Raw genomic sequence first — 25007 nt, forward strand, 5'->3', positions numbered from 1 at the left:
AAATGATGCACTTACCCGGAGGGCAGATCTGTTTCTTTGCTAAAATCACGTTCCAATAGGACATGTTTTTTATCAATAAGGTACCTTCCTAAAGTGAGTTCATGATCCTAACGAAATTACCAGAATGTTCAAAAGAGGAGTCATAGCTCACATATCTTTGGATTATGTGTTCATGTTGTTTTATTAAACCAGAGCCTTCGAAATAATATTGAAAATTAATTACGAGGCCTGGTCAATACACATTTCCACTGGGACCATTGATACTGCTCTCCAAGAACAGTTTGGTTGAATGCTGTCCACAGCAACTACATTCACAATGTCGTACAGCCCTGGAGTATAGTCGTTAGGCTTCTGGAGAGAGTCCAAGGTGAAAAAGATGATGTCGTCTACCACGCCAGTTCTTCCATCAATACTGGTCACACAGACCTAGGATGAGAAATGAAGACACTGAGTATGGAGAAGCAGAGCCCACCATAGGTGACCCTCAACAACCCCTTGGCTCTCATCAGCAGGTCCCTTGGCCCATCACTGATTCTCATCCTAGACATACAGGGAATACCTGGAAACTGTGCCAACACATCTAATTCCTGTGTGATGAGAAGACATGTCCTTCAAGCCCCACACTCTATCTCCTGTGTGGTAAGAAAATATGCCCTTCATGCTACATAAAATGGCCCCACACTCTATCTCCTGTGTGATGAGAGGATGTGCCCTTCATGCTACATAAAATGGCCCCACACTCTATCTCCTGTGTGATGAGAAAATATACCCTTCATGCTAAGCATTATGGCCCCACACTCTATCTCCTGTGTGGTAAGAAAATATACCCTTCATGCTACATAAAATGGCCCCACACTCTATCTCTTGTGTGATGAGAGGCTGTGCCATTCATGTTAACCAATATGGCCACACAGTATACCACCCTGACTTTACATCTAATTCTCAGGCTGTACTGACCATGGTCTTACCCACCTTTATCAGCAGGCTGAACACCTCAAACCCAGTGCACCCACAATTGCCTCAGAGTCAAGGCACTTTCTAACTGTTGTTCACAGAACATCCTAACGTCAAGTAAAGCACACAACCTAGGAATTAAGTATGTGTATATTCTACATTATTTTCTCTTATTTCTTTTTCAATTCACATTCGTGAATGTGTCTACTTTTGCACGGGATATACTGACAAAATTCTGAGCAAGAAAGTTATCAGGAAGGAAGGATAGGCAGTTACCTACCCATGATAAGGGCAACATGGAAGCAAATTACCTCATCCATATTTTGGGAGTTTAGCAGGCTCACAGCGTGAATAGTGATGTTTGAAGTACCTGGCTTCAAGGAATACTCAACCAGCAACAAGTCCCCTTTAAAGGGCAAAAATCCTAAAACAGCCAAGAAAATTAGAAGGGTAAATATTATTGCACTCAGGTCATGTCTCATCACCTAAGGCCCTTTGTCACTGCAATAGAATGTCCAACATTTCCTGAATGTAAAATCACTTTTCCAAATACTTATAGATACCTTTTGGACAGGTATGGTGGCTCGTGCCTTTAATGCCAGCACTCCAAATGCAGAGGCAGGTGGATCTCTGTGAATTTGAGGCCAACCTGGTCTACAGAGTGAGTTCCAGGACAGGTTCCAAAGCAACATAGAGAAACCCTGTCTCAAAAAATAAAAGACAAAATAAAATCCATCACAGATACCTTGAATATCTTTCTACAATAAGGGAAGTTTATAATTCTTTAAACACTGCTTTTTCTACCCTCATTAACAGTCAGATATTGACAACTAAGAACTGTGTGTCTCAGAGTAAGCAATTTGTTAGAATCACTGGTATTCCTCTTCAAATAGCTACATCTCCATTTGGAGAGGCAGTCAGGAACATTTGTAGAAGCAAATTGCTGAATCTGAGTACCTCCCAGTGTACCTAGGCTAAAGTCAAAGTTGGAGGGTCTGACTGTTGAGACTAACAGTGTTTTAGAACAAGGACACATAGAGAAGAGGGTGGAGAGAAAAGGAACAAGAACTATTTGCATCCTGGCTTTGCAGTGATTGAAGTATTTTTTATGTAAATCCCTTGCATGCATGATGTGTTCAGTGACTAGAAATTGAATGTAGTCAGATGTGCTGGCAAAAGTTTATAATCTCAGTCCTGGAGATATGGCTCTTTAGTTAAGAGCTCATGGTGCTGTAGCAGAGGTTGGGTTCCCAGCAACAACATGGTGGCTCAGAACCATCTGAAACTCTAGTTTCAGGGGACCCAAGACCCTCTTCAGCTCTCTTTGGGTATCAGGCACACACACAGTACACATCTGTGCATGTAAATACTCATAGACATAAATAAAAATTAAGAATATTGCTACTGGTAGGTCCACCATGTTCCAGGGGAAGCCTTCACAACCTTGAATGTATAAGCAGTGCAGATTGGACTTGATCAGTGAATAAGGCGAGAACACAAAGTTGGGTGTATAGGGAAGAGGTTTGGACTCAGGGAAGGAGATGAAAATGGTCAAAGTTCATTATATAAATTATTGAAGAACTAAATAAAATGCAAACCATACCTCCAGAAAGTAGTTGCATGGGGAAAAATGTTTCATTGCTTATGAAGATGTTGTCCCGTGTTGCGTAAGTCACACACTTAATGCAAAGTCTTTTGTCAAATTCTGATGGTTCAATACCATAGATAGGATCAGACATGGCTTTCACCTATAATATAAGGAGACAGTTATTGCAGCTAAAATAACAATTACAGGCAGATCTTTGTATATGCAAATGATTCACCATCAAAATGATGGCAACCTAACAAGTTGGTTTGTCACAGTTGTAAGGACTTTGGGGACATACGACTCCTGTCAGAGACAGAGTGCTTTATTTTTCACATCAAAACAGACCAGATTTATCAGAAATCATTTAAATGACAGCTTTCAATACGATATATCATCATGGACATGAGAAGATGCATAAACTGTCTGAGTCTGTTCCATGGTTTGGTAAATGTATTCCAAAAATAAATTGCTCACATATGTTGAATGCATTCACATCTCCCACTTTACAGAAAATTACAGATATACTCTACCTTGAAGAAGTTCAGAGTTTTCCTGGAAAACTTGTATTCTGCCAGTTCTATTTTTTTTAACCTAAGAAATATGATTAATGGGGCTGGAGAGATGGCTCAGAAGTGAACAGCACATATTGGTTCCAGATGACCTGAGTTTGACTCCAAGCACCCATACCAGGCAGCTCATAATGCCATAAGCTCTACCACACTAGTGCTAATACTGTCTGCAGGCATCTATACACAGGTGGCATAAACCCACGGGGACACATGTATACATGTTTAAAAATAAAGCAAATCTTTAAAAATAGAAATACCATGAACAAAGAGAAGAATAAAGATATATCCTAAGGCTTAAGAAAAGATTTTAATATTCTATTGCCCTTCCCAGTCAAATGGCACCGAGTGGATGATCCAATCCGCAGTACAGGGCCACTGCATACAACAAGTTACAAAGCAATATGTGGATCCTTGTCTTAGGACCGTATGTCAAAAACAGGGTGATTGAATGCTTGCATGCTTGCACTTATATACTCATACAGCTTTTAGAAAGAAACAAAACCAACCCAAGACACAGTGCATGGGTTTATAATCCTAGCAATTGGAATGAAGAGACTAGTAGAACGACTGTGAATTTGAGGTCAGTGAAGGCTATATAATGAATTCCAGGCATATGGTAAACAGATTAAGAGCCTGTCTCCTAAAACAAGAATAGATAAAATGGAAAAGAAATGAATGTTTGCATAAATTGTGAATTGGCATTAGCTGTACAATTCTTGCTAAAACAAGAAGATACAATGAGAATACTTATAGTATGTTAAAATTATACATAAAATCAAGAAAACAGAGCAGTAAGTAAAATAATGGGAAGAAACATGAACATTTTTCCTAACAAAGATAGTTATTTTTTCCTACCATGGAAAGAGCTATTATGAATTTAACTAATGAGAAGATCAAAAAGGTAAAATTGCTACTTTATCACTAAGATTTAAAGAAATTCAGGGGGTAGGAAATTGTCTCGGTGGGTGAAGTGCTTACTGTGCAACCATAGGACCTGAATGCTGATTCCCAGAACCCCCACATAAAAGCAAGATATGGTGGAATCCATCTGTAACCTCAGTCCTGAAGGTAGAGACAGACAGATTCTGTGACTTTCTGAACAGTTCAGAATCCCTAACAGTGAGCTCCAGGTTCTGGGAGAGATTGTCTCTAAATATAAAGGGGCATGAGTAACTGAAAAAATGTGCCGGTGTTGAACTATGACTTACACACATGCCTGCATGCTGATTCCACATGCATACAACACATGCAGGCAACACACACATATAGAAACAAAAAAATAAAGATTTTTATAATTTGAAATATTATGAATCTCTATTAGTTCTCATTTAACAATAATACAATATACAATATTTTTATAATAGTTTAATAATAGAAACCATTAATCTATGTTTACCAATACTGGCAAAAGGATTTTATGTAACATGTTGGTGAGATAATCAATTTAGATAGTATAGCTAAAAGAAATTTAAAATCATTCAGTGATATGTAAATACTTGGACATTTGTGTGTGCTAAGTAGATCTTAATTGGTGTATTTAAAAGTATGGCGCACACAGGGCTGCTCGTGCTAATACTACTAGTTTGAATGCATAGGATAGAAAGCAGCTTTCACTAAGAGATGCAAGTTGCAGGGGGTGGACAGAATGACCATAATTTACTATGTTGTTCAAATACTAGGAGAAGAGATGCAAAAGATTTAGGAACAGAAAACCACCACTGCAGTTGAATTTTAGAGCATCAACTCTTCTAAACTCAAAGGAGAAGGTCAACTTTGACCCTATGTCCACAATGTTGCTTGTCTTAATCCAAGAGGAATAATCAAAATGCCATTACTTTGAGGGAATCTTAGCAAACTCAGGCTTACTTTGATGGTTTTCACTGCGTGAGTGGTTTCATCCTCTTCTACAAGAGCAATGACACTCATTCCAACATTCACTGGAACATTTCCACATACCATGTCAGGATTAAAGAAGATGGTTTCATTAATCCAGCCATAGTCGGGGCAGAGATGGGTCACAATTCCTCTGACAGATTTCAGCTTGAAGTTATCTATGGGACAGGTAAACCAAGGTCACACTGGCTACCATCAAATACAAGCGACACACAAGTTCTACTCTGACCAGCTGTGCAGATGTGAGCACATATTGTCACTTCTCTGAACACAGTAGCCATTTCTGCTCCCTAAGGTTGTGACTACCGAATGATACCTCCATGGCATCTGTGGGTGACCTGTCCCGGAGAGTGCAAGTGCAGCGCTCATCTTCCCTGCTCAGGAAGCTCTGGAAACCCCACTATTACTAGGGTAAGCCTGCCTCATCGCCAGCAGCAAGTGCATAGCCCTGGCTCTAAACTCTGACAGAGCATTAGAAGGTCTGAGCAGATGTAAGGACATGTTTCCAAATTGCCTTTTATTCATCACAAGCACGATGGGTAATTAATGTTTGGGGGATCTGGCTCCAGTATCCTGCTGGGACAAATGGCCACCTTCCTTCATGGTACCCTCCCTATGACTGACTCCGCCTCCTGGCATCAGATAGTGTGTACTTGGGAAACAAGGCCACATTCACTCTCAACGTGAGACGTGCCCCTTCGCTGGGGACTACACAGAGGCATCTTGCCAGGGAAAGGCAGAGACAGTACAGCCCACAAAGACTCGTGTCACGTGTCCTTTGAGTTCATCCAAACAGCTTCCTGCTTTGGCACACCAAGGGAGCTTAGGGAGAGTTCACTGTTCCCCTAACTCTTGGCAACTTAGGGACACCCTCATGCTTAACCGCCACTCTGCATGGCGGCAGGTCCCTCCCGCTATTCAAGCCCCACAGCACCTCATGGTGGAGAGGACCCTTTCTGAGGAGTCTTCTAAGGTGGGGATACGGGGAGACTGACTCTCAGAGCCAAAGGATTACCTTGAATCTGGAGTTCTCCATCAGATTCAGCCCGCCTCCAAAAGAAATTTAAAATACCGCGCAGAATTCTCTGCATAGTTGCCACTGGCCTGGGCAACACAGCAGCTTTCTGGTGAGGCTTGAGATCTCCTGACCCACAGGTTCGCTTCCTCGGCCTCCCTGAGATGGTAGTTAACAGCTAACCACGAAATTGAGGAGAGCCTCGGACAGGGTACCTCCTCTGCTGCTTCCAGGTTCCTGTGTGTGCCCTCTCCAGGGAGACTGCACGAGGTCACTAATGTCCAACCAATGAGACGCAAGGCTTTGTTGACGTCACGGCTATATGCAATGAATGACACTGACCTGGGAAATTTAGCCCCGCCTCCCACACAAGTGAACCAATAGAAAAGTCTAAGGAAAATAAAAAATTCGGCCGTTAGTACGGGTACTCAGAGTGTGTGGCTACTTATTTAGCATTTTTGCTTTGCACGCTTTCAGGTTTATTTGGGCTTTTTGGCTTTGGCGGGGTTTTTTGTTGTTGTTTTTTATTTTAAGTTCTTTGGGTGAGAATTTATTGATTTGGGATGGTTCCTTCTTATTATTGTAAGCACTTAAAATTAAACATTCCTTGGCTCACTTCTTTTACTCTACATTGCAATTTTAAATAAATTATATCTTTATTTATACTGTATGAATGTTTTTCTGGTATCTATGTCTGTTTGCCATGCATGTACCTGGTCCCTGTGGAGGTCAGAGGAGGGCATCAGATCCCCTAGAACAGGAGGTACACGTGACTGTGAGCCACTGTATGGGTGCTGGGAATCAAATTTGGTCCTCTGTAAGAGCAGTCACTGCTCTTAACCTCTGAGCCATCTCTCCAGACCCACAATTTTTTAATATGGCAAGAAAAAATATAAACGGAACCTACCTGAAAAGGGCCAAATTTAGGTAAGAATAAATTAGTGATTAAAAAGGACTACCAGCAAAACAGAAAATGTTTAAAAAATTTTAAACGAACATTGTTCTTGATTTATGGTGAGTTCTGACCAAGACAAATCTACCTCACTAAATAAAGCTAGGGATAAGCATAAGGAAGGCAGCTTCAGCTCTCAGTCTGGAACTCAGGACGATGTAGGCTGTGCCAGTGCAGGGATGGTTCAAACCTATGCACCTTATTCTTTTGTGGCTTCTGGGCAGAAAGAGCTATCCTTTACTGTAATTATCTGTTCTGTCCCTTTAAAAGACAAGCCACGCCTACTCTCATCCTAATTGAAGCTTTAGCCTCTTGCTTCTCTTCCCATCACTCTGTCTCTCTCTGTCTCTCTCTCTGTCTCTCTCTCTCTCTCTCTCTGAGAAGAACCTCTCTCTCTCTCCTCTCTCCCCTCTTCTCCCCTTTTCCCTTCCCCTCCATAACCCACCTAATAAATTCAAACTTTACTCTACATGGTGTGTCTGTCTGTCTTTGCCCTCCGGCTGCCCACATGGCTAGCCGCCAGGGACGCCCAGGAGACCAGCCAACTTTTAAGACCAGCTGCATGGTCTCGCGCCCAGGCCCTGCCTGCAACTGGCTGCTATCAGGACCTGCTGCCCCCTGCCTGAAGGGAAGCCCGCAGAAATTTGTAATGATCATAACATTTACAAGATACTCAGGAGGAACAATTGGGATGTGCATAGCTTCAGGGACTGGAGAAGGGTATCTTAGAACCTGGAACTGGTAAGCTACATATTCCCTAGACCAGCAACCATTTTCAGGTCTTCTATGACTTTCAGCAGGTCTCAAGACTCCATAGCATTAATTCTTTCCTGGACTGACTGCAAAACTGGAGGGAGAAGCTGGAAAGATGGCTTAGTTTAAAAGGCTTGGAGCATTTACAGAGAACTTTAGTTTGCTTCCCAACTGGCTCTCACTGCCTGACATTCCGCTCCAATGGATCCTGCGCCCTCTTCTGGCCTCCACAGGTACTGCATACATGCAATGTGCATATAAACAGGCATGCACATGCAAGCATGCACAAACAAGCATGTACACACTCATACATTCAAAAAAAAGAAAAAAAAAAAGGAAAAGCAAACCTAGATCATGAGTCCCGGTTCTTCCGGAAACCATAGAGACAACAGAGAGATCACTGGGTGTGGCCTCACGAAATACCTCGGAAACACAGCTCACTCCCCGCCCACGCAGAACCGCCCCGCCACGGGGAGCTTTTTCTGGGCGGGCACATTGAACGAGCACTAGAAGAGACATCACATCCAGAGAAAGCAGCCTTTGTGAAGTTGCCTCGATCCTTAGGGTAGGAGACAAGCTGAGTTTCCCGTTGGTGAGAGGATTCAGAGAACCTGTTGGCCGGTGGTGAGTGGGGCTCAACTGGTACACCATATTTTTTCCATAGCCTTGTAGTAAGTTTAAGCACTGGAAAAAAATGGATCGCCAAAACGGGTGTTTTCGGGTGGACGCTCGAACTCCTTAATCCGCATCTACATTCAAATTTACATGGAGTACGGGGTGCTTTGCTCGTTTTTCTTATCCACAAAATTTTGTCGTTAAGGAGAAACATTCAGGTACCTGCGGTTTTTCTGGTGGAGAAGGGAGGGTGACTTGCACAGGCACATAGCTAGACGGCTCCTCCTGGAGGCTAGGTGACTATAGCAGTCTGAATTTGATCCTTGCTGAGGACAGATTCAGCTAGATAAAAAGAGAAGTGCAGAGAAAATAGTGCATATCGAACCTTAATCAGTACCAGGGGATTAGGCCTAGCGCATGGTTCATAAGACCGTTTTAAAAGATTTGTTTTATTTTTAATTCTGTGTGAGGGTATGTCCGCGTTGAATATACCCAGGGAAATCAGAGGCGCCAAATCCCTCTGGTGTTTGAATTACAAGGAGGTATTAGCCGCTGATGTGGTGGCTGGAAATGGAACTCGATCCATTGGGATGCACTGGAAGAGCAGGAAGCGCTCATAGTGGGTGAACCATCTCACCAGGCGCAATACACCATTTATGGCGCTCGCCTTTAGTCCCAGCACTCGGGAGGCAGAGGCAGGCGGATCTCTGTGAGTTCGAGGCCAGCCTGGTCTACAAAGGGAGTTCCAGGAGAGGCTCCAAAGCTACAGAGAAACCCTGTCTCGAAAAACCAAAAAGAAAAAAAGAAAAAAAAACAAAGAAAAAACAGAAAGTGAATTTTCTCGCTCGCATGCGTGTACGCGCACGCATGGACGCACTCAGGCACGCAAGAGCGTAGGCAGTTTCCCGCCTGTGACTTCGCGCCCATTCCCGCCTTAAAGGGCTTGCTCCTCCCCCTTGCGCTGGATAATGTGTTTGCTCCTTCACATACTTGCTCCTAATCACAAGTTTTGGAAGGCAGTTCTCTGGGCTTTTTGTTTGTTTTTATTTTCTTACTTTTTTTTTTCTGTTTCTCTGTGTAACAGTCCTAGCTGTCCTGGAACTCACTCTGTAGACCAGGCTGTCCTCGGGCTCACAGAGATCCGCCTGCCTCTGCCTCGCGAGTGCTGGGATTAAAGGCCTACACTGCCCCTCCCCCTGCCCACCCAGGATTCCTTTGCTTTTGTGTGTCTTGCTGGGTGTTTTTCCAGCATCACTTGTTTGGTTCTTCAGAGACCAGAAGGGGACCCCTTGAAACTGAAAGTTTCTTAGACAGCTGTGAGTCTGGTGTCATGTGGGCTTTAGGAATTGAACCTAGATCCTCCATGAAAACAGGAAGTGTTCTTAGATGCAGAGCCATCTCTGCAGGAGGAGCCCCTCCTGCCAAGTGAGTTCCAGGGAGCTAACTCAAGCTGTGAGGTTTAGTCGAAAGCTCCTTGACCACCTGAATCCACTGCCAGTCCCTCACAGGCCATTTTTTAAAATTTTTAAATTTTTTCATAGGTGCACGTGTGGGTCTCTCTGTGTGGGGAGCAGGGTGGGGTGCCAGCAGAGTCCAGAGAAGTGATTGAATTCTTGGATCTTATACATGCTGCTGTGAGCTGTAGGGGTGCTGGGAACTGAACTAGTCTTCTCTATAAGAGCAATAATCATTCCGAACAGCTGAGCTACCTCAACGGCCTCCCCTGTGCCTTTTCCTTTTTGAAGAAGGGTCTCACTATGGAGCCCTGACTGTTCTGGAACTCAATATATGGCCTAGCTTAGCTTTGAACTCACAGAGATCTGTGCGCTTCTGCATCCCAGGTGCGCTGTGCCACCATGCCTGGGTTTTATAAGGTAATTTTAACAATCTCATTTGTGATGTTTTCCAAAGCTGGGACTACAGCTCTTTAACACATGACTTGATTATTCCTGTCAAAATTTCTGGGTGTTATCCAGAGACAGGCAGCAGAAGTAGGAGAATGAAGAGGAGCTTGTTCCTCTCTCATTCCTCTCCTTTTTTGTACCTATCCTTCCTCAGAACTTCCATTCTCAGGGATCAAAAGCAGACTCCACCGGCGACTTCTAACCTCCAGAAGCAGCCTTCTAGCTATCCATGTGCCATGCAACCGAGAATGCTGGCTAAAAGCATAGCCACAAGCTGCTCACAGGCAGTGTTTGTGGATGTCCCAGTGACCTGTACTGTAAGGCGATGAATTGGTGATGTGGATTCGGGTGGTAACGTCTGGCACTGCACTCATAAAGCTTGCCAGTTTCCACTAGCTCATGACCATTATACCAGGAAAAGAGCATTTGGCTTCTGCTGGCACAAAAGCCTAGGAAGTGCTGCGGTATCTCCTGTGTCTGGAAGAAGGACACAGACTGTCCTTGCGCACTTGCTGCGTCCTCAGAGTTTTGTTCTTGTTTCTGCTGGATCGCCTACCTCTGGGAGATCAGGCCATCGAGGGTATCCTTAGCCTGGAGCATACATTCCTATTCGGAGAAAGTGTGGAGTCTGGAGAAGGGTTACCCTTATTCAGATCCTTCCTGTCTATAAGAACCGTCATTTCTGGGATTAGAGCGATAGCTCAGTGTGGTTAAGAGCACTGACTACTCTACCAGAGGACCTGGGTTCAATTCCTACTACCCACTTAGCAGCTCACAACTGTCCCTAGTTCCAGTTCCACAGGGCCCGACACCCATGGCGACCCACTAAGGCACATAAATTAAAATTAATAAATTAGAAAAAGGAACCTTCATTTCTGTTTTAAAATAAACAGCCATTTGACTAGCTTGAAAGCAAAGGGCAGCTGCAAGTTTTTCAAGTGAAAGACACACTAGAATACACAGCAACAAATTTATACAGGGCCCTTTATAAACTGTTGAGAGATGGGCATCCCCCAAATAGCAGGGGCCTGTTTCCATTGTGGGACGACATTCACTGAGACACATTCATTTACCTTTGCTGTAACCACACCTCTGCTCTTACTGTCTCGGGTTTCCTCTCAGTGTTACAACACTGGCAATGGAACAATGGTAAATGCTCCGTGAAGCAAAGCAACTTAACTTGCTGTGAAACAGTTAGAGGGCATAAAAGTTAGTTATCCACTGAGTGAAGCTGAAAGACGAGGACTATGTGCTGCATGTAAACGAACCAGAAACTCGCCCAATGTGTGAGCATTGGACAGATGCGCACACATAGAGTATTGGAATCTCAGAGTGCCTTTTAGTCATCGGGAGTTGGTTTTGTCATTCATCAAGTTTTCCTAAACTGTTCAGCAAGAAAAGAGGGCACCGCTTGGCATTTGTCTTTGCGCACTGAGCCATGCTGTTATCTATTTTGGAAAAACAGAGGAGAGAAGCTTGCCTTCAGAGGTAGTGCTTAGCGCAGTACCTTACAGTTGAATTTAAAGGGGCAGGAACTTTCAGTTTTCTTTGGTAATAAATTGCCAGGTCTCCTTAGCCTCCTTATTCCCCCAGGGAAAGGTGAGTGTACTATCTGCCCATTCTGCAGCCCCACGAAGCAGGGCAGTCAGAAGCCATAGGGAGTCAAGTCAAAGAAGGAACTCAGTTGATGACTGTGAGCATCAGCTTGTACAGGTGAAGTGACATGGTGTGATGTAGGGGTACCTCCAGCCGACGAGAGACAGCCAAGCCCTCCCTCTGGCTGGAGGAGCGCCTACCTAGGTTTTGCTGTCTCATCCTCGCTCTGTTCCCTCAAACTCGAGCCAGGCTTTTCTCTGTTCTATAGGCCTCGAGGTACAGGCCCTGAGATAATTTTGGTCCAACAATAAATGCCGATATATCACACAATTTTTCTTTTTTCTCTCTCTTCCCCTGTATCTGCCCTTAGGAAGAAGATTCATTCGCTGATTGATTGATTTTGCACCAAACCTGATGGTGCCTCAATTGTGAAAGGTGGCACCAAGGGGGTATCACTGTCTCCCAGAAAAGTAAAACCGTTCCTCTGGTGATGAGGAGGAATGTGAAGGAAGATAGCTGCTTCCGCACTCCCATGGGGCATGTGCAGAAAAGTAACCTGCCTATGCAAGGTAGCTCAAACCAGAATAGGGAGGGCAGGTCACAAACCAAACGGGCCCCTCCCGAGAGTGCTCAGCAGCACTTCCGGAACATCTGCCACAACCAAGTACCTGGACCACTAGATGCTGCCAGGAAGCTCCACGAACTATGCTTTCAGTGGCTGATGCCAGAGACCAACTTCGAAGATCAGATCCTGGATTCTCTCGTGCTGGAGCAGTTCCTGAGCATTCTGCCCCAGGGAGTGAGGAACTGGATGCAAAAGCATCACCCGGGAGATGTCAAACAGACTGTGAGTCTGGTGGAAAGCTTGCAGAAGGAGCCTGATGCAGTCCCCGACAAGGTGAGAATGAATAATTCCTTGTAATGCCCAATAACATAGGATAATGGTAGACATGTCTTGGTTAAGAGTTTTCAAGGAGTGAGACCGATTTAGTCACATTTTCCTTTTTTATTCTGTTTTGTTTTGTTTTCCTTTGGTTTTGAGACAGGGTTTCTCTGTAGGTTTGCATCCTGTCCCGGAACTAGCTTTTGTAGACCAGGCTGGCCTCGAACTCACAGAGATCTTGCCTGCCTCTGCCTCCTAAGTGCTGGGATTCAAGACGTGAGCCACCACTGCCTGGCTAGTCACATTTCCTTATTTCTTAGAATGGCTAGGTAGGATCCAAAATCATGTGCTAACAGTCTCTCCATATGGTCCAGAGTCACAGGCAGAGTCTTTCATGGCCTTAAAGGGAACAAGTGTGTTTTTCTCATTTTAAGGCCACTAAGTGATGCTGGAGGGCCTACTCTAGCAGATCTAAGAAGACAACATTTGAGATGTTAGAAACAGAAATAAAAGGCAAGAAAGGTATGGGAAGGTGGATTCAAAACATGTGATGGTGCCGAGACTAAAGTGGATGTCAGAGAACGGAAGCTCAAATCGGACAACTTTGGGAGACAGCACAGGAAGAGTAACATGGGAAGCAAAGCTGAAACAAAGACTTTGAAGAAAAATGCTCCCAGAGAGGGGGAGGGAACCTAGATGCTGAGGACGGTATCCTCTAATGAAAACACACCCCTGAGCTGAGAGAAATGGAGCCCCACTGTTCTCTCTTATTGGCATATTCCCAGTACTGCTAGTGAATGGGAACCAAGAAACATTCCTAGGTGACCAAGAAACATTCCTAGGTGAACAAGAAACAGCCCTAGGTGACCAAGAAACAGCCCTAGGTGAACAAGAAACATTCCTAGGTGACCAAGAAACATTCCTAGGTGACCAAGAAACAACCCTAGGTGAACAAGAAACAGCCCTAGGTGACCAAGAAACAGCCCTAGGTGACATACGCATATCACCTCTCTATGGGAGCCAACCTAAGAATATGAGGCAGATTTATTTCTTGGTGTCCTGTTGTAACCAAATCCTGTAGAGAGAGGTTGGAGCTCATCCCGGTCTTCATTTTGTTTGAACCCCTTTGTTTCATTCCTTCCCCCACAAAAGCTTTCCTTACTTATAGGGAGATTTAAACATTGGCCTGACAGAAAAGCCTTTTAAGTACCATGCTGTATCTTTTGCATAAAAGGAAAAGAGAAAACCACTTCACGAGGCTCAGAGTCAAGAAAAGAACTGATGAAGGCAGCTTTAGAGCAACACTCCAGTCTGCTCAACACGACCCTGGTCGTTGGCTGTGGCTCTGTACGGAGGCATGGAGGTTGCTAGGTAGAAGGGCTGGAAGACGACAGATTGCTTTTGTTACCGTTTCTGTTATCCTAACTCTCATCTTGTTCAGGCAGTCTCATTTCTACGCTTTCCTTCTGCTGAGTCCCACAGTACCCACTAGGTATTCAGGGGTGTGTCAGACCTTCATGCTATCCAGACAACTGCATTTGGCATGATGAGAATGGGAATTGGATAGTTCACTTGACTACTTCCTGTCATTTTGGTTTCTCCATCTAAACTCTATGCTAATTTCTTCAGCATCCAGCCAACCATGTGAGTCAGAGGCAGGAGACCAAGCAGCTTCTGCATCGGTAGTGCTAAACTCAAATCCATTCTGTTCTTCAGGACTTGTTGACATTTGACGATATCGACATGCATTTTTCTGAGACGGAATGGCGTTTACTGGATCCTTCTCAGAAGACACTGTACAGTGAGGAAATGCTGAACATCTACAAGATGGCTGCCTCTCTAGGTAAGGATGCCTTCTTCTGTGCGTGGATATGTTGTATGGTGTAGCCCGTGTTTATGAAAAATTGCGCGCTGTGAGAAAGCTCCTTTTGGAGTGTAATCGAATTAGATTGCTTCGTGACCGCTGAATCCGGGAGGTCTTTCCATTTTCTGGATTCTGATGCTTTGCTAGATGTTTGGCTTATAGTTAATTGTCACTGTTAAAGTACTGCCTTGTCCTCTTTAATGAGGATCAACTTTTCCCGTTAGAGTGTATGGTTTCACCATGAAGGCTAGATCTCTTCAATCCCTTAGCCACTAGATACCCGTAAGTTTTCCAAAATCTTTCACCTTTTTTACATTTAAGGCCACACTGTTTTGAATAAGTTTTACACAGAGTATGAAGTTGAATTTGAGGCTGAATGTTTTAACTATAGGTGTAGCACAAATAATAGGAATCCAGAGACAGAAATTGGGGTTCCACCTGAAGGTTGGAAAAGCACAACAGCCAGTCACTGACTCTTACCTCGACCTCAGTCTGAAATGGTGATCCTGCTTCCAGGAATCTCAGAATGAGACTGAGAGCTGTCTCCTCCCATTTTATAATCCTCTCTTGTGCTGAAATTAAAGGCATGTACCACTACCACTTGGTTCCTATGACAAACTCATATGGCTACTGGGATTAAAGGTGTGTGCCACCACTGCCTGGTCTGTAACGCTGACCAGTGTAGCTGTTTTACTCTCTGATCCTTAGGCAAAGTTTATTTACTAAAATACAAGTGAATATCACTACATTTTCCCATTTTGTCCAAAATAAAAAGGGAAAGGCTATAACTAATATAAGAAAATTTATATACAAGGGGTACAATGACTATATACAATATATACAGGCAATAAGTACATCAACATTGTCTAGTCCATTTGCATTTGACAAATTTAGAGAAAATGCTCTATATCTATCCTATCTTGGTGAGTCCAACATCTTATACATAATTTACTTTCTATCATAACTTGCTTTCTGCATCTGATAAACTATAGCTATAACTATCTAATCTTCAACTCCCTCAGAGACTCAAGAAGGAAATAACATTAACTGCGTAAGTAAGAACTGCTAGTAAGTGACTTCCAAAAAATGAGAGAGATGACAGTGACAGCTGGTTGCCTGGACAGTCACTAAAGTTTCTCTGCAACTTTGAGGCATCTACCTTCGTCCTACAGGCCTATAGACTATCCATATCTGACAGACTTTTCTGTGAAGTAGGCTATTCAGAAGGGCTGTCCCTCCTTGTCTGACAGGGTTTGGCAGTCACTCTCTCTTGGGTCTTGCTCGTCCAATTAGGACAGCACACTGTCAGCAGTCGAGGCAAGGGCATTTTCTTGCTTAGTGACTTTCCTTTGCCACAAAAATAAACTCCATGTAGAGTTTCTTCAGTGTCCATTATCTTCTCTGGAGTAGATTGATGCTACCAGGAAAAGACATCTCAAATGCCATATTCCATAAATCTCTGAAATGTTGGAAGACGACCTGTCTTTCTAAAATATCTATTTGATCCTGAAAACATACCTAATATGACTACAAGTTTCATTTAATAAGTGACTAACAACTAATCTGCATTTCCCTATTATCCTAAATAATTGGTAACATCACTATTGTAATCAGCAGGGTTTGTTAACATTACTTTTAAAATAAATGTTCCTTTATAAAATGAAGAATACTTCAAGCAAATGCAAAGTCTTGATTGCACAAAAATGCAATCACTGACAAGCTACTGGTTTATGAATATACTAAATTATTTCAGTATAGCTCTAAAAATACTCCAATTTTTATTAATCAAGTTTACTTGCTTCTAAATTAGAAACAAATTTCAAAGTCTTCTTTTTCTATACAATAACAAAAAAAAACATTGAAATTTTTCACTCTGTTAATAGAATGCTAGTGACATAAACTTATTTAACTGACTTTTACATAAATACCGGGGCAATATATACCCGAAATGCATAAACTCTTAGAAGATACAAGAACTGCTGGCCATCTTGATTCACATATGAACCAATAACAACCTATGGTGGTGGTGGTTAAAGGACACAGTTAACCAGTTTCTCCTGCTGATGATATCCTCACATTCCCCTCAGATGTTGAGTATTTCCATTATCTTTTATTCTTTTTTTTATTCCTCATCCCCAGGCTGGAATAGCCCTGTGTGGGTCATGTACTGGTAGCCAGGGGACTGTTGGTGGTTCTTTTCTCTTTGATTAAGAAATACAGGCCCTGCGGTGGTGGCGCATGCCTCTAATCCCAGCACACAGGAGGCAGAGGCAGGCGGATCCCTGTGAGCTCGAGGCCAGCCTGGTCTACAGAGCTAGTTCCAGGACAGCCAGGGCTGTTGTTACATAGAGAGATCGTGCCTTTAAAAGAAAGAATGAATAAATACACGGAGAGAGAGAGAGAGAGAGAGAGAGAGAGAGAGAGAGAGAGAGAGGAGAGGAAAGAAAAAACTTGTTATTTATGCGTGCTTGTTTGTCTGTGTGAGTGTTTCTGAGGGTATCCATTGAGGCTAACGAGGTCTTTGGACCCCTTGGAACAGGAGGCATCTGTGTGCAGGACTAAGACTGAGGTCTCATGATTGAGCAGCAAGCACTCTTAACATTGGCGCCACCTCTCCGGCCCTGGTCCTGTCTTTCTGATTATTGCCTCCTGACCTTGTAAACTATTAAGGAATCTTTACTAAAAAGCTCTTCTTTTTTTTTTTTTGTCTTTTTGTTTCTTTCTGTTTCTTTGTTTTGCTTGTTTGTTGATTTTATGGTTGGTTTTTTGTTTGTCTGTAATTTTCCCAGTATTTTTCTGCCTTTCCATCTTCCTTAGTGTGGTGGTTTGAATGGGAATGGTCCCCATTGGCTCATGCATTTAAATACTTGGTCCCTGTTAGTGGAACTGTTTGAAAAGGTTTAGAAAGTACAAATTTGTTGGAGTAGGTGTGCCTTGTTTGAGGAGATGTGTCACTGGGGGTGAGCTTTGAGGCTTCAGATGCCCACACTAGGCCGAGTCTCTCCCTCCGTGTCTCTTACTGTCTCAGTCTCTGTGTCTTTCTCTGTCTCTTTGTCTCTCTGTCTGTCTCTGTCTCACTGTGAATCTTTGTCTCTCTCTCTATCTGTCTCTGTCTCTCTGTCTCTTTTACTCCCTCTCTCTCTTCCTTAGGATGTAAAGCTCTTTGCTACTTCTCCATGCCTTTATACTCCCCACCGTGATGACAATGGACTAAGCCTCTAAATCCATAAGCAAGCCCTGAATTAATACGTTCTTTTATAAGAGTCCCTGTGGCCGTGGTGTCTCTTCACAGCAGTGGAACAATGGCTGAGACCCTTTGCCTGCCTGTGGACAACTTTCTGTTCAAGTACATGTAAATGTCCTTCTGGAAACCCGGAACTTGCAGCAGCTGCAGGAGTTGCCAGCTTTTCTTCCCTTACCTCCTTTCCAGGTCTCAACAATTCTTCCTGTTCATTTCGTTAGCAGGACGTAGCTTTCTAGAATGAAATGGTAGTGGCACTCTTTCTGTTGCTTTCTTGGCTTTCTCTTCTTACTTTAACTGGGACACACTTTGTGGAAATGTCTATACTTTTCTGTATTATATTCAAGCGTCATCTGTCTCTTTCTGTTTCCTTATTTGTTCTTTTTGCTTTCGATTATCTTCCAATTTGTTAGTGGGGGAAGCATATTGTATCCTTTCTTTGACTTTTTGTGTCTTTTTTGCTTCTTTTTGGTTTTCTAATTCTGGATAAACTTTTTCTTCTTCTCAAGGCAGAAGCTGTGGGGAAAGTTTCTCGTACTACTGAACTTCATCCTCTCTTTTCCCAGGGGGGTCCCCTACAACTTCTCTCATGAATTCTGCCTTCCCTTGATAGTTTCCCCCCCCACCCTCACAAACTTATATTCTTCATAAGAAACTCAGGCCCTTGTGCCCCACCTGGTGGCCAAAAATTTTCTTTAAAATTGACATTTTTAGCCTGGCAGTGGTGGTGCACTCCTTTATTCCCAGCACTCGTGAGGCAGAAGCATGCAGATCTCTATTGGTTCAAGGTCAGCCTGGTCTACAAAAGCTGTTTCCAGGACAGGCACCAAAGCTGTAGAGAAACCATGTCTAGAAAAAAAATAATGCTTCTTTCAGAAGAGTATGTGGTGTGACTTTTCTGGAGATACCCCTGAAAGCTTTCTCTGTTCTGAATTATCTAGATCTTATGGGTCATTTGTCCTTGGTTTGGCACTTGCTCTAGTTAGGATTTCTATTGCTATGATAAACACTACAATCAAATGGCACTTCTCATCTGATATTTCATAAAGTCAGGTCAGGAATTCAAATAGGGCAGGAACCAAAGCAAAGGCTATGGAGAAGAGCTGCTTGCTTACTTCCTCAGCTTGCAGTCTCATGCATCTTAGGTTCATCTGTCCAGGGGTGGCATTGCCCACAGGGGCTGGACCCTCCCACATAAATCAGTAATCAAGAAAATTCCATATAAATTGGCCTATTGGCAATCTGATGGAGGTGTTTTTTCAGTTGACTTTCCACTTTCCAGATAACTCTAACTTGTTACAAGTTGATTTTAAAAAAAACCCAACCAGGACAATGCTCAGGTCTTCATTAGTAATTGTTGATGTTTTTTCCCTTTTACAAGCTATTTATATATTGACCATTGTGTGTAGTAAAAGGAGCCGTGGGCTGCATCCTTGCCACCCATCTAGTTTATACCCTGAAATAAACACACGGAAATCTGTATTAATTAAATTGCTGCCTGGGCAATTAGCTCTAGCCTCTTCTTGGCTAATTCTTATATCTTGATTCAACCCATTTCTAATAATCTCTATGTCACCACAATCTCGTGGCTTACCGGGAAAGGTTCAGCACGTCTAACCTGGCAGCTTCATGGCGGTGGCTCTCTGCCTCTGCCTCCTTTCTCCCAGCATTCTGTTCTGTCTACTCTGCCTATCTAAGCTGCTGTCCTATCAAAAGGCCAAGGCAGTCTCTTTATTTATCCAGTGAAAGAAACTCATACACAGAAGACCCTCCTATACCAATTGTGCTTCTTTAAAAGTGTTATTTACATTTTTCGTTTCTCGTTTCTCTTTTCTGAGCTTTGCAATAAAATGAGGAGCAGGTATCATATCATTTAAGTGATGTTTAAGTTTCTGTATATTGTTATGTATTTCATCCAGTTCATGTTAGAACTGTGCTTCCCGTTGCCCTGCTGTTCATCAATGTGTTTTCAAATATTCTGCACTGTGCTCAGTTCTGAAGTCCCTTTTTCGTTGATGGCTGAGAGAGGCTCACTTGGTGGCGTTTGACACACAAGGATGAGGACCTGAGTTAGATCCCCATAACCACATCAAAAAGTCAAGTGTGAGCCAAGTGGTGGTGATGCACCCTTTTAATCCATTCACTTGAGAGGCAGAGGCAGGCGGATGTCTGAGTTAGAAGCCAGCCTGTTCCACAGAGGAGTTCCAAGGCAGCCAGGGCAACAGAGAAACCCTGTCTCAGGAAACAAATAAATATTAAAAGGTCAGGTGTGCTGGCAGACATCTGTAATAACTGCACCAGGGAGGTAGAGACAACTGGATCTCCAGGGCTCACTGACCAGCCAACCTCATTTGCTTGGTGAGCTCCAAAGTCAGTCAAGTATCCTGACTTGAAACGCACAAGGTGGATGAGTACCAAGGGTTACCCTCTGTCCTGCACACAAATTCCTACACACACACACATACACGCCAAAGCCATGTACTGCATTTAATTTTATGATAATAACTTCATCTTTAAATGTTTTCTGCTTTGCATGCTTATTGTGCTGTTCTAAATTGCTGCTTCTGCTTTAAAGATGAAAAAGACAAGCTCTACCTGAAATACTAAAACAGCTGGCATTCTGACACGGTAGTGGTGCCACTGCCACTCTGTTTCTGGTGGTCTAACCAGATTCAGCCTCCCATGGAGCTGCAGCAGTGGCCACCGTACCACCATGACCCTCCTAGAGGACATGCTTACTCACTGAGCTATTCTACTGTTGTGGCCCCTACACCCCTGTCTCTGCAGACTGCCCCCTGAGTAGGTAGGAGAGGCATATGGAAATTCTACAATAAGCTTAGTTAGGCCTACAACAAACTGGGCCTTCACTAAAAATTGCATTAAACATATACATTTGTTTGAAGAGTCCCGGTGTCTTCATTGTGTTAATGCCTCTGATTCCTGAATGTGATGTGTCTTACTTTAGGTGTTCATTGATTTCTTTCATCAACTTTTTATCATTTTGAGTACGTAGATACTCTTCATATTTTGTGAAGTATATGTCTCAGCTTTTCCCATTATAACAACAGCAAGGATACCAGTTTTAATTTTGATTTCCTCATTATGTCATAAATGAATGCCTTGGACTTTATCATGGACTTTTTATCAGCGTGAACTCCCTACAAGTGTTCTTTTTGTTTAGATTTCTTGGGCGGCAACCCCAGCATTTACCTTGTAAGCAATCATCCATAATTCTTTTTATTTCTTTGTCTTGACTTTATTGCGTTAACTTCAACTTCCTGTCGTTAGTATGGGGGCGAGTTTCTTGCTTTTGTAAAAATTTCAAAAATTCTACATTTATGATTTTTTTTTATCATGAATGGATGTGAGATTTTGTGATATACTTTTATCATTTGATAAGAACATTTGAATTTCATTTCTATCATCATTTAAGACAGATTCTCAATGTACGTCTCAGGCTTGGCTTGAAATCATGATTCTCTGCTTTTCATCTCCAGAGATTTGGTGTTCTGAGTGTATGTGATATTGTCACACTTACATTTCAATAGTGTCTTAGTCTGCAGCAAACTAAATGGATTTTGAACCGTCAAAGCTCACCACTAGTGACACATCTCTTCCGACGGGTCCAAGTTTCCTAATCCTTCTCAAATGGTTTTGATTCCTGTTGTCAAAACAGTCAAACATTCCCAGCAACCACATGGTGGCTCACAACCATCTGTAATGAGGTCTGGTGCCCTCTTTTGACCAGCAGGCATACACACAGAATATTGTATACATAATAAATAAGTAAATAAATAAATAAATAAATAAATAATTTAAAAAAAACAGTCAAACAGATGAGCCCTTGGGGGCCAGTTCTCATAAACCACCACCTGCCCTATGTCCCTTCCTTTCAGGATGGCTGTTGGAGACAGGGTTTTGCAATGTGGCCCATAATTACGATCATTATTCTCCCTCCAGGTATATCCCTAGCGCTGAGATCATAGTCTTGTGCAACAGAGCCTGTTGGGATTCTGTGCTTCTTGTTAGTCCCTTCGGCCCGGTATTATTTCCTGTCAGTCTTGGTGCTGACTTACTGCTTCTATTCTGTTTTGAAAAGCAGCATTTTACTTAATGATGTCCATTTTCATTGTTGGAATTTCGTCTAGTAACATTGATTAAGGCCTAATTTGCTGTTCGCAAGTTTCTCGAGGAGGGAACTTGAAGATTGCCGCCTGTGCTTCTTCTTTTCTACTGTAAGCACTTAAGGCTGCATGTATGTCGTTGACCACTTCCTTAACTCTACTCTATATATTTTGATGTAGTTTAGCTCCATTTTCATGCTGATCTAAGTATATTACACTCTCTTTATGGGGTTTTCTTTAACGACATATTATTTGTAAGCCTATTGCTTCCGTGTGTCTTTAAGTTATACAATTTCTGATGTGGTTTTCTAGTTTGATTACACCTTTGTCAGATTTGCCTTTACTCGAGTTACAACTCTCTTAGTGTTTAGTCTGATAAGTGCCTTTATTACATTCTAATTGGTTTATTTATTACAATCAGAGAGCTCCGGTCCTATCGATGTATGTCATTTTAGCAGACACCCACCCTTCGTTAGTTTAAGATGCAGAGTCTTCATCGCTTTTATATGACTTTCTTCCAATGAGTTTTGTTTTCAGAGGCTTCGTGGCATTTTGTGTCTTTCGGTTCCTCTGAAGCCGCTAGTTCTGCTGTGGCTTATGGTTGATGCTGTCTAAGGGCATAGAAAGCATTGTGGAAAGGGGAATTTCAACATAAGGAAGACAAGGCTTCCTAAGCCAGGTGACTAGTTCTAGCTGGGTCTCTCCTGCTCTTTCTGCTTCTTCACTTTCGTGGCTTTTGTTACAAGAATATATCTCATGCCTACAGTGTTAACGGTACTTCTTGTTCATTGGCCTTTATGTGACACCATCCGTAGATGGAGCTGTTTAGACATGTCGTTTATCTCTCGGCTTCTTGAGGGAAGCTTCCATGCTGTGACAGGATGCTAGTATATACTCCCCAATCTGCTTATTGTTGACAGATACCAGGAGGGTTGCTTTTCGGAGCTGTGCCTGGTTTGCATTTTAACAGTCTTTAAAAGTTTTCACACTTGGTCTGAGAAAGGCGTGAGTCTGTCTAGGCAGCCTACCGCAGATAAGTTTGGGATTGGAAAATACTGGGTTTGAGTTTCTACTTTCTTCTGGGTGTTTGCTTGGGTGTGATGTACTTTGGTAGGTTTTTGTTTGGTGTTTCTTTCTAAAATTCTTGAGTCTTACACCTCTTTGTCTTCTCTCTGCTTTTTCTGATTTCCTTTGTAACTTCTGGCACCATTTGATGGGCTTCTTTCTGTGCCTCGCAGAGAGGATAAGGGACTATGGATAAGAACCATTTTTCTGCCTGGGCCAGAGTCACTAGTTTATGTATTTCTTTAATTTTCATCGACAGTTCTCTCTAGTCCTTTACATTTTCTTGTCTATAAAACACCTGACTGATTGTTTTCTTTATATGAACAGGGTTAAAGCCAGAAAATGGCAAGGGAAACAATCAGCCTGAATCTGCCTCTACATCAGAAATAGAAGCAAAGCCATCTAAAGTTTCAAACACCAGGAAGAAAGCTGCCCAGAAAAAAAACAGCAGAAAAAGCCGTGCAGACACACTCAGGGCACAGAAACGTGGTCAGGCTCATCCCAGGAGGGGAACAGTGTCAGCTTCAGGTTGTAAAAAACAGGTTCCAAAACGTCATCAATGTCAGGAGTGTAAGAAATGCTTCAGAGTTCCTGCTGAGCTTGTTAGGCACCATAGAGTTCACACCAGAGAGAAGCCTTTTCCTTGTCAAGAGTGTGACCGGAGGTTCCGGTGGATGTCAGATCTGACAATGCATTCCCGGACACACAAATGAATAAAATTATATATGTGCTCCTGGTGCCAGAAGAGCTTTTCTCTCAACACAAACTTACATAAACACCAAAGAATTCATACAGGAGAGAAACCCTATAAGTGTCTGAAATGTGAGAGAGCATTTACTCAGAAACGTAGCCTGGTTAAACACCAGGTAGTCCACACTAAAGAGAAGCCCTATTCGTGTAGCCTGTGTGAGACAAAGTTTAGCCGACAGTCCAGCTTCCTCAGACACAAGAAGACACGTTGTCAGGCAACATGGCCAGGTGGAGGACAGTCAGTGACAGATTGTAGAGATTCCCATGATAAGAATCTGTTACCAAAGAAGATTGGGGAGAGGTATGATTTGCGTCCCAGAAAGAAATCCACACTGTTCCCCACTCTTAACACTTAGTTTCCAGTTTTTACCATAAAATTGTTATTTACTATGTAGAGATTGCCATGATAAGAATCAGTTACCAAAGAAAATTGGGGAGAGGTATGCTTTGTGTCCCAGAAAGAAATCCACACTGTTCCCCACTCTTAACACTTAGTTTCCAGTTTTTACCATAAAATTGTTATTTACTATGTAGAGATTCCCATGATAAGAATCTGTTACCAAAGAAAATTGGGGAGAGGTATGCTTTGCGTCCCAGAAAGAAATCCACACTGTTCCCCACTCTTAACACTTAGTTTTTAGTGTTTACCATAAAATTGTTATTTACTATGTAGAGATTCCCATGATAAGAATCTGTTACCAAAGAAAATTGGGGAGAGGTATGCTTTGCATCCCAGAAAGAAATCCACACTGTTCCCCACTCTTAACAATTAGTTTCCAGTTTTTATCAAAAAATTGTTATTTCCTATGTACGTTACGATAAAAGAACAAAATTTTTGTAGTCAACTATGTCTGCAGTTATGATTTTCTCTAATGCTATTCTTAGGTGTCAGGTGCCATGAACCCTGCATTCCCTCCTCATGCTTCCTCAGAAGAGGTATAAAATGCCATTGCAGCCCCTATGAAGAGAGTTCAGAGAGAATGAATATGCGTCTCCGTAGACAACCAAGATTGAGAATCAGGGAGACTTCCTCACGAAAGGAAGTGAGGCTTAGCATTTTTCCTATGTAAGGTTGTCCATTGTACTTGCCCTCCCGAGTTTCCGCTGCTACCTTGTCTTCTTTCAGGGAAGTCTGGGGAGCATGAGAGGACCTGAAAGCCAAGATGCAAGCCCAAGAGCCTTCTCAGCATTTACAATCCCCCTGCCATTCTCTCTGTATGCTCTTGGAGACTGAAGTGATC

The 25007-nt window shown here is 42.8% G+C and overlaps 2 protein-coding genes across 2 annotated transcripts; one reads left to right on the top strand and one right to left on the bottom strand.

Annotated features, from left to right (window-relative positions):
• Positions 1–219: 219 nt before the first annotated feature.
• Positions 220–5166, bottom strand: LOC130867515 (cancer/testis antigen 55-like; the record flags this gene model as incomplete). The annotated part of the gene is made up of 4 exons (XM_057759555.1): positions 220–426; positions 1266–1378; positions 2558–2702; positions 4978–5166. Coding segments are annotated over 4 exons (654 nt in total), but the record flags the coding sequence as incomplete, so codon positions are not given.
• Positions 5167–12329: 7163 nt separating this feature from the next.
• Znf75d (zinc finger protein 75D) lies at positions 12330–24122 on the top strand. The gene is given in 4 exon segments (XM_057759556.1): positions 12330–12737; positions 14439–14565; positions 14908–15030; positions 23344–24122. Coding segments are annotated over 4 exon segments (1437 nt in total).
• Positions 24123–25007: the final 885 nt, after the last annotated feature.

This window comes from Chionomys nivalis, chromosome X (genome assembly GCF_950005125.1).
Source record: "Chionomys nivalis chromosome X, mChiNiv1.1, whole genome shotgun sequence".
Lineage (NCBI taxonomy): Eukaryota > Metazoa > Chordata > Mammalia > Rodentia > Cricetidae > Chionomys > Chionomys nivalis.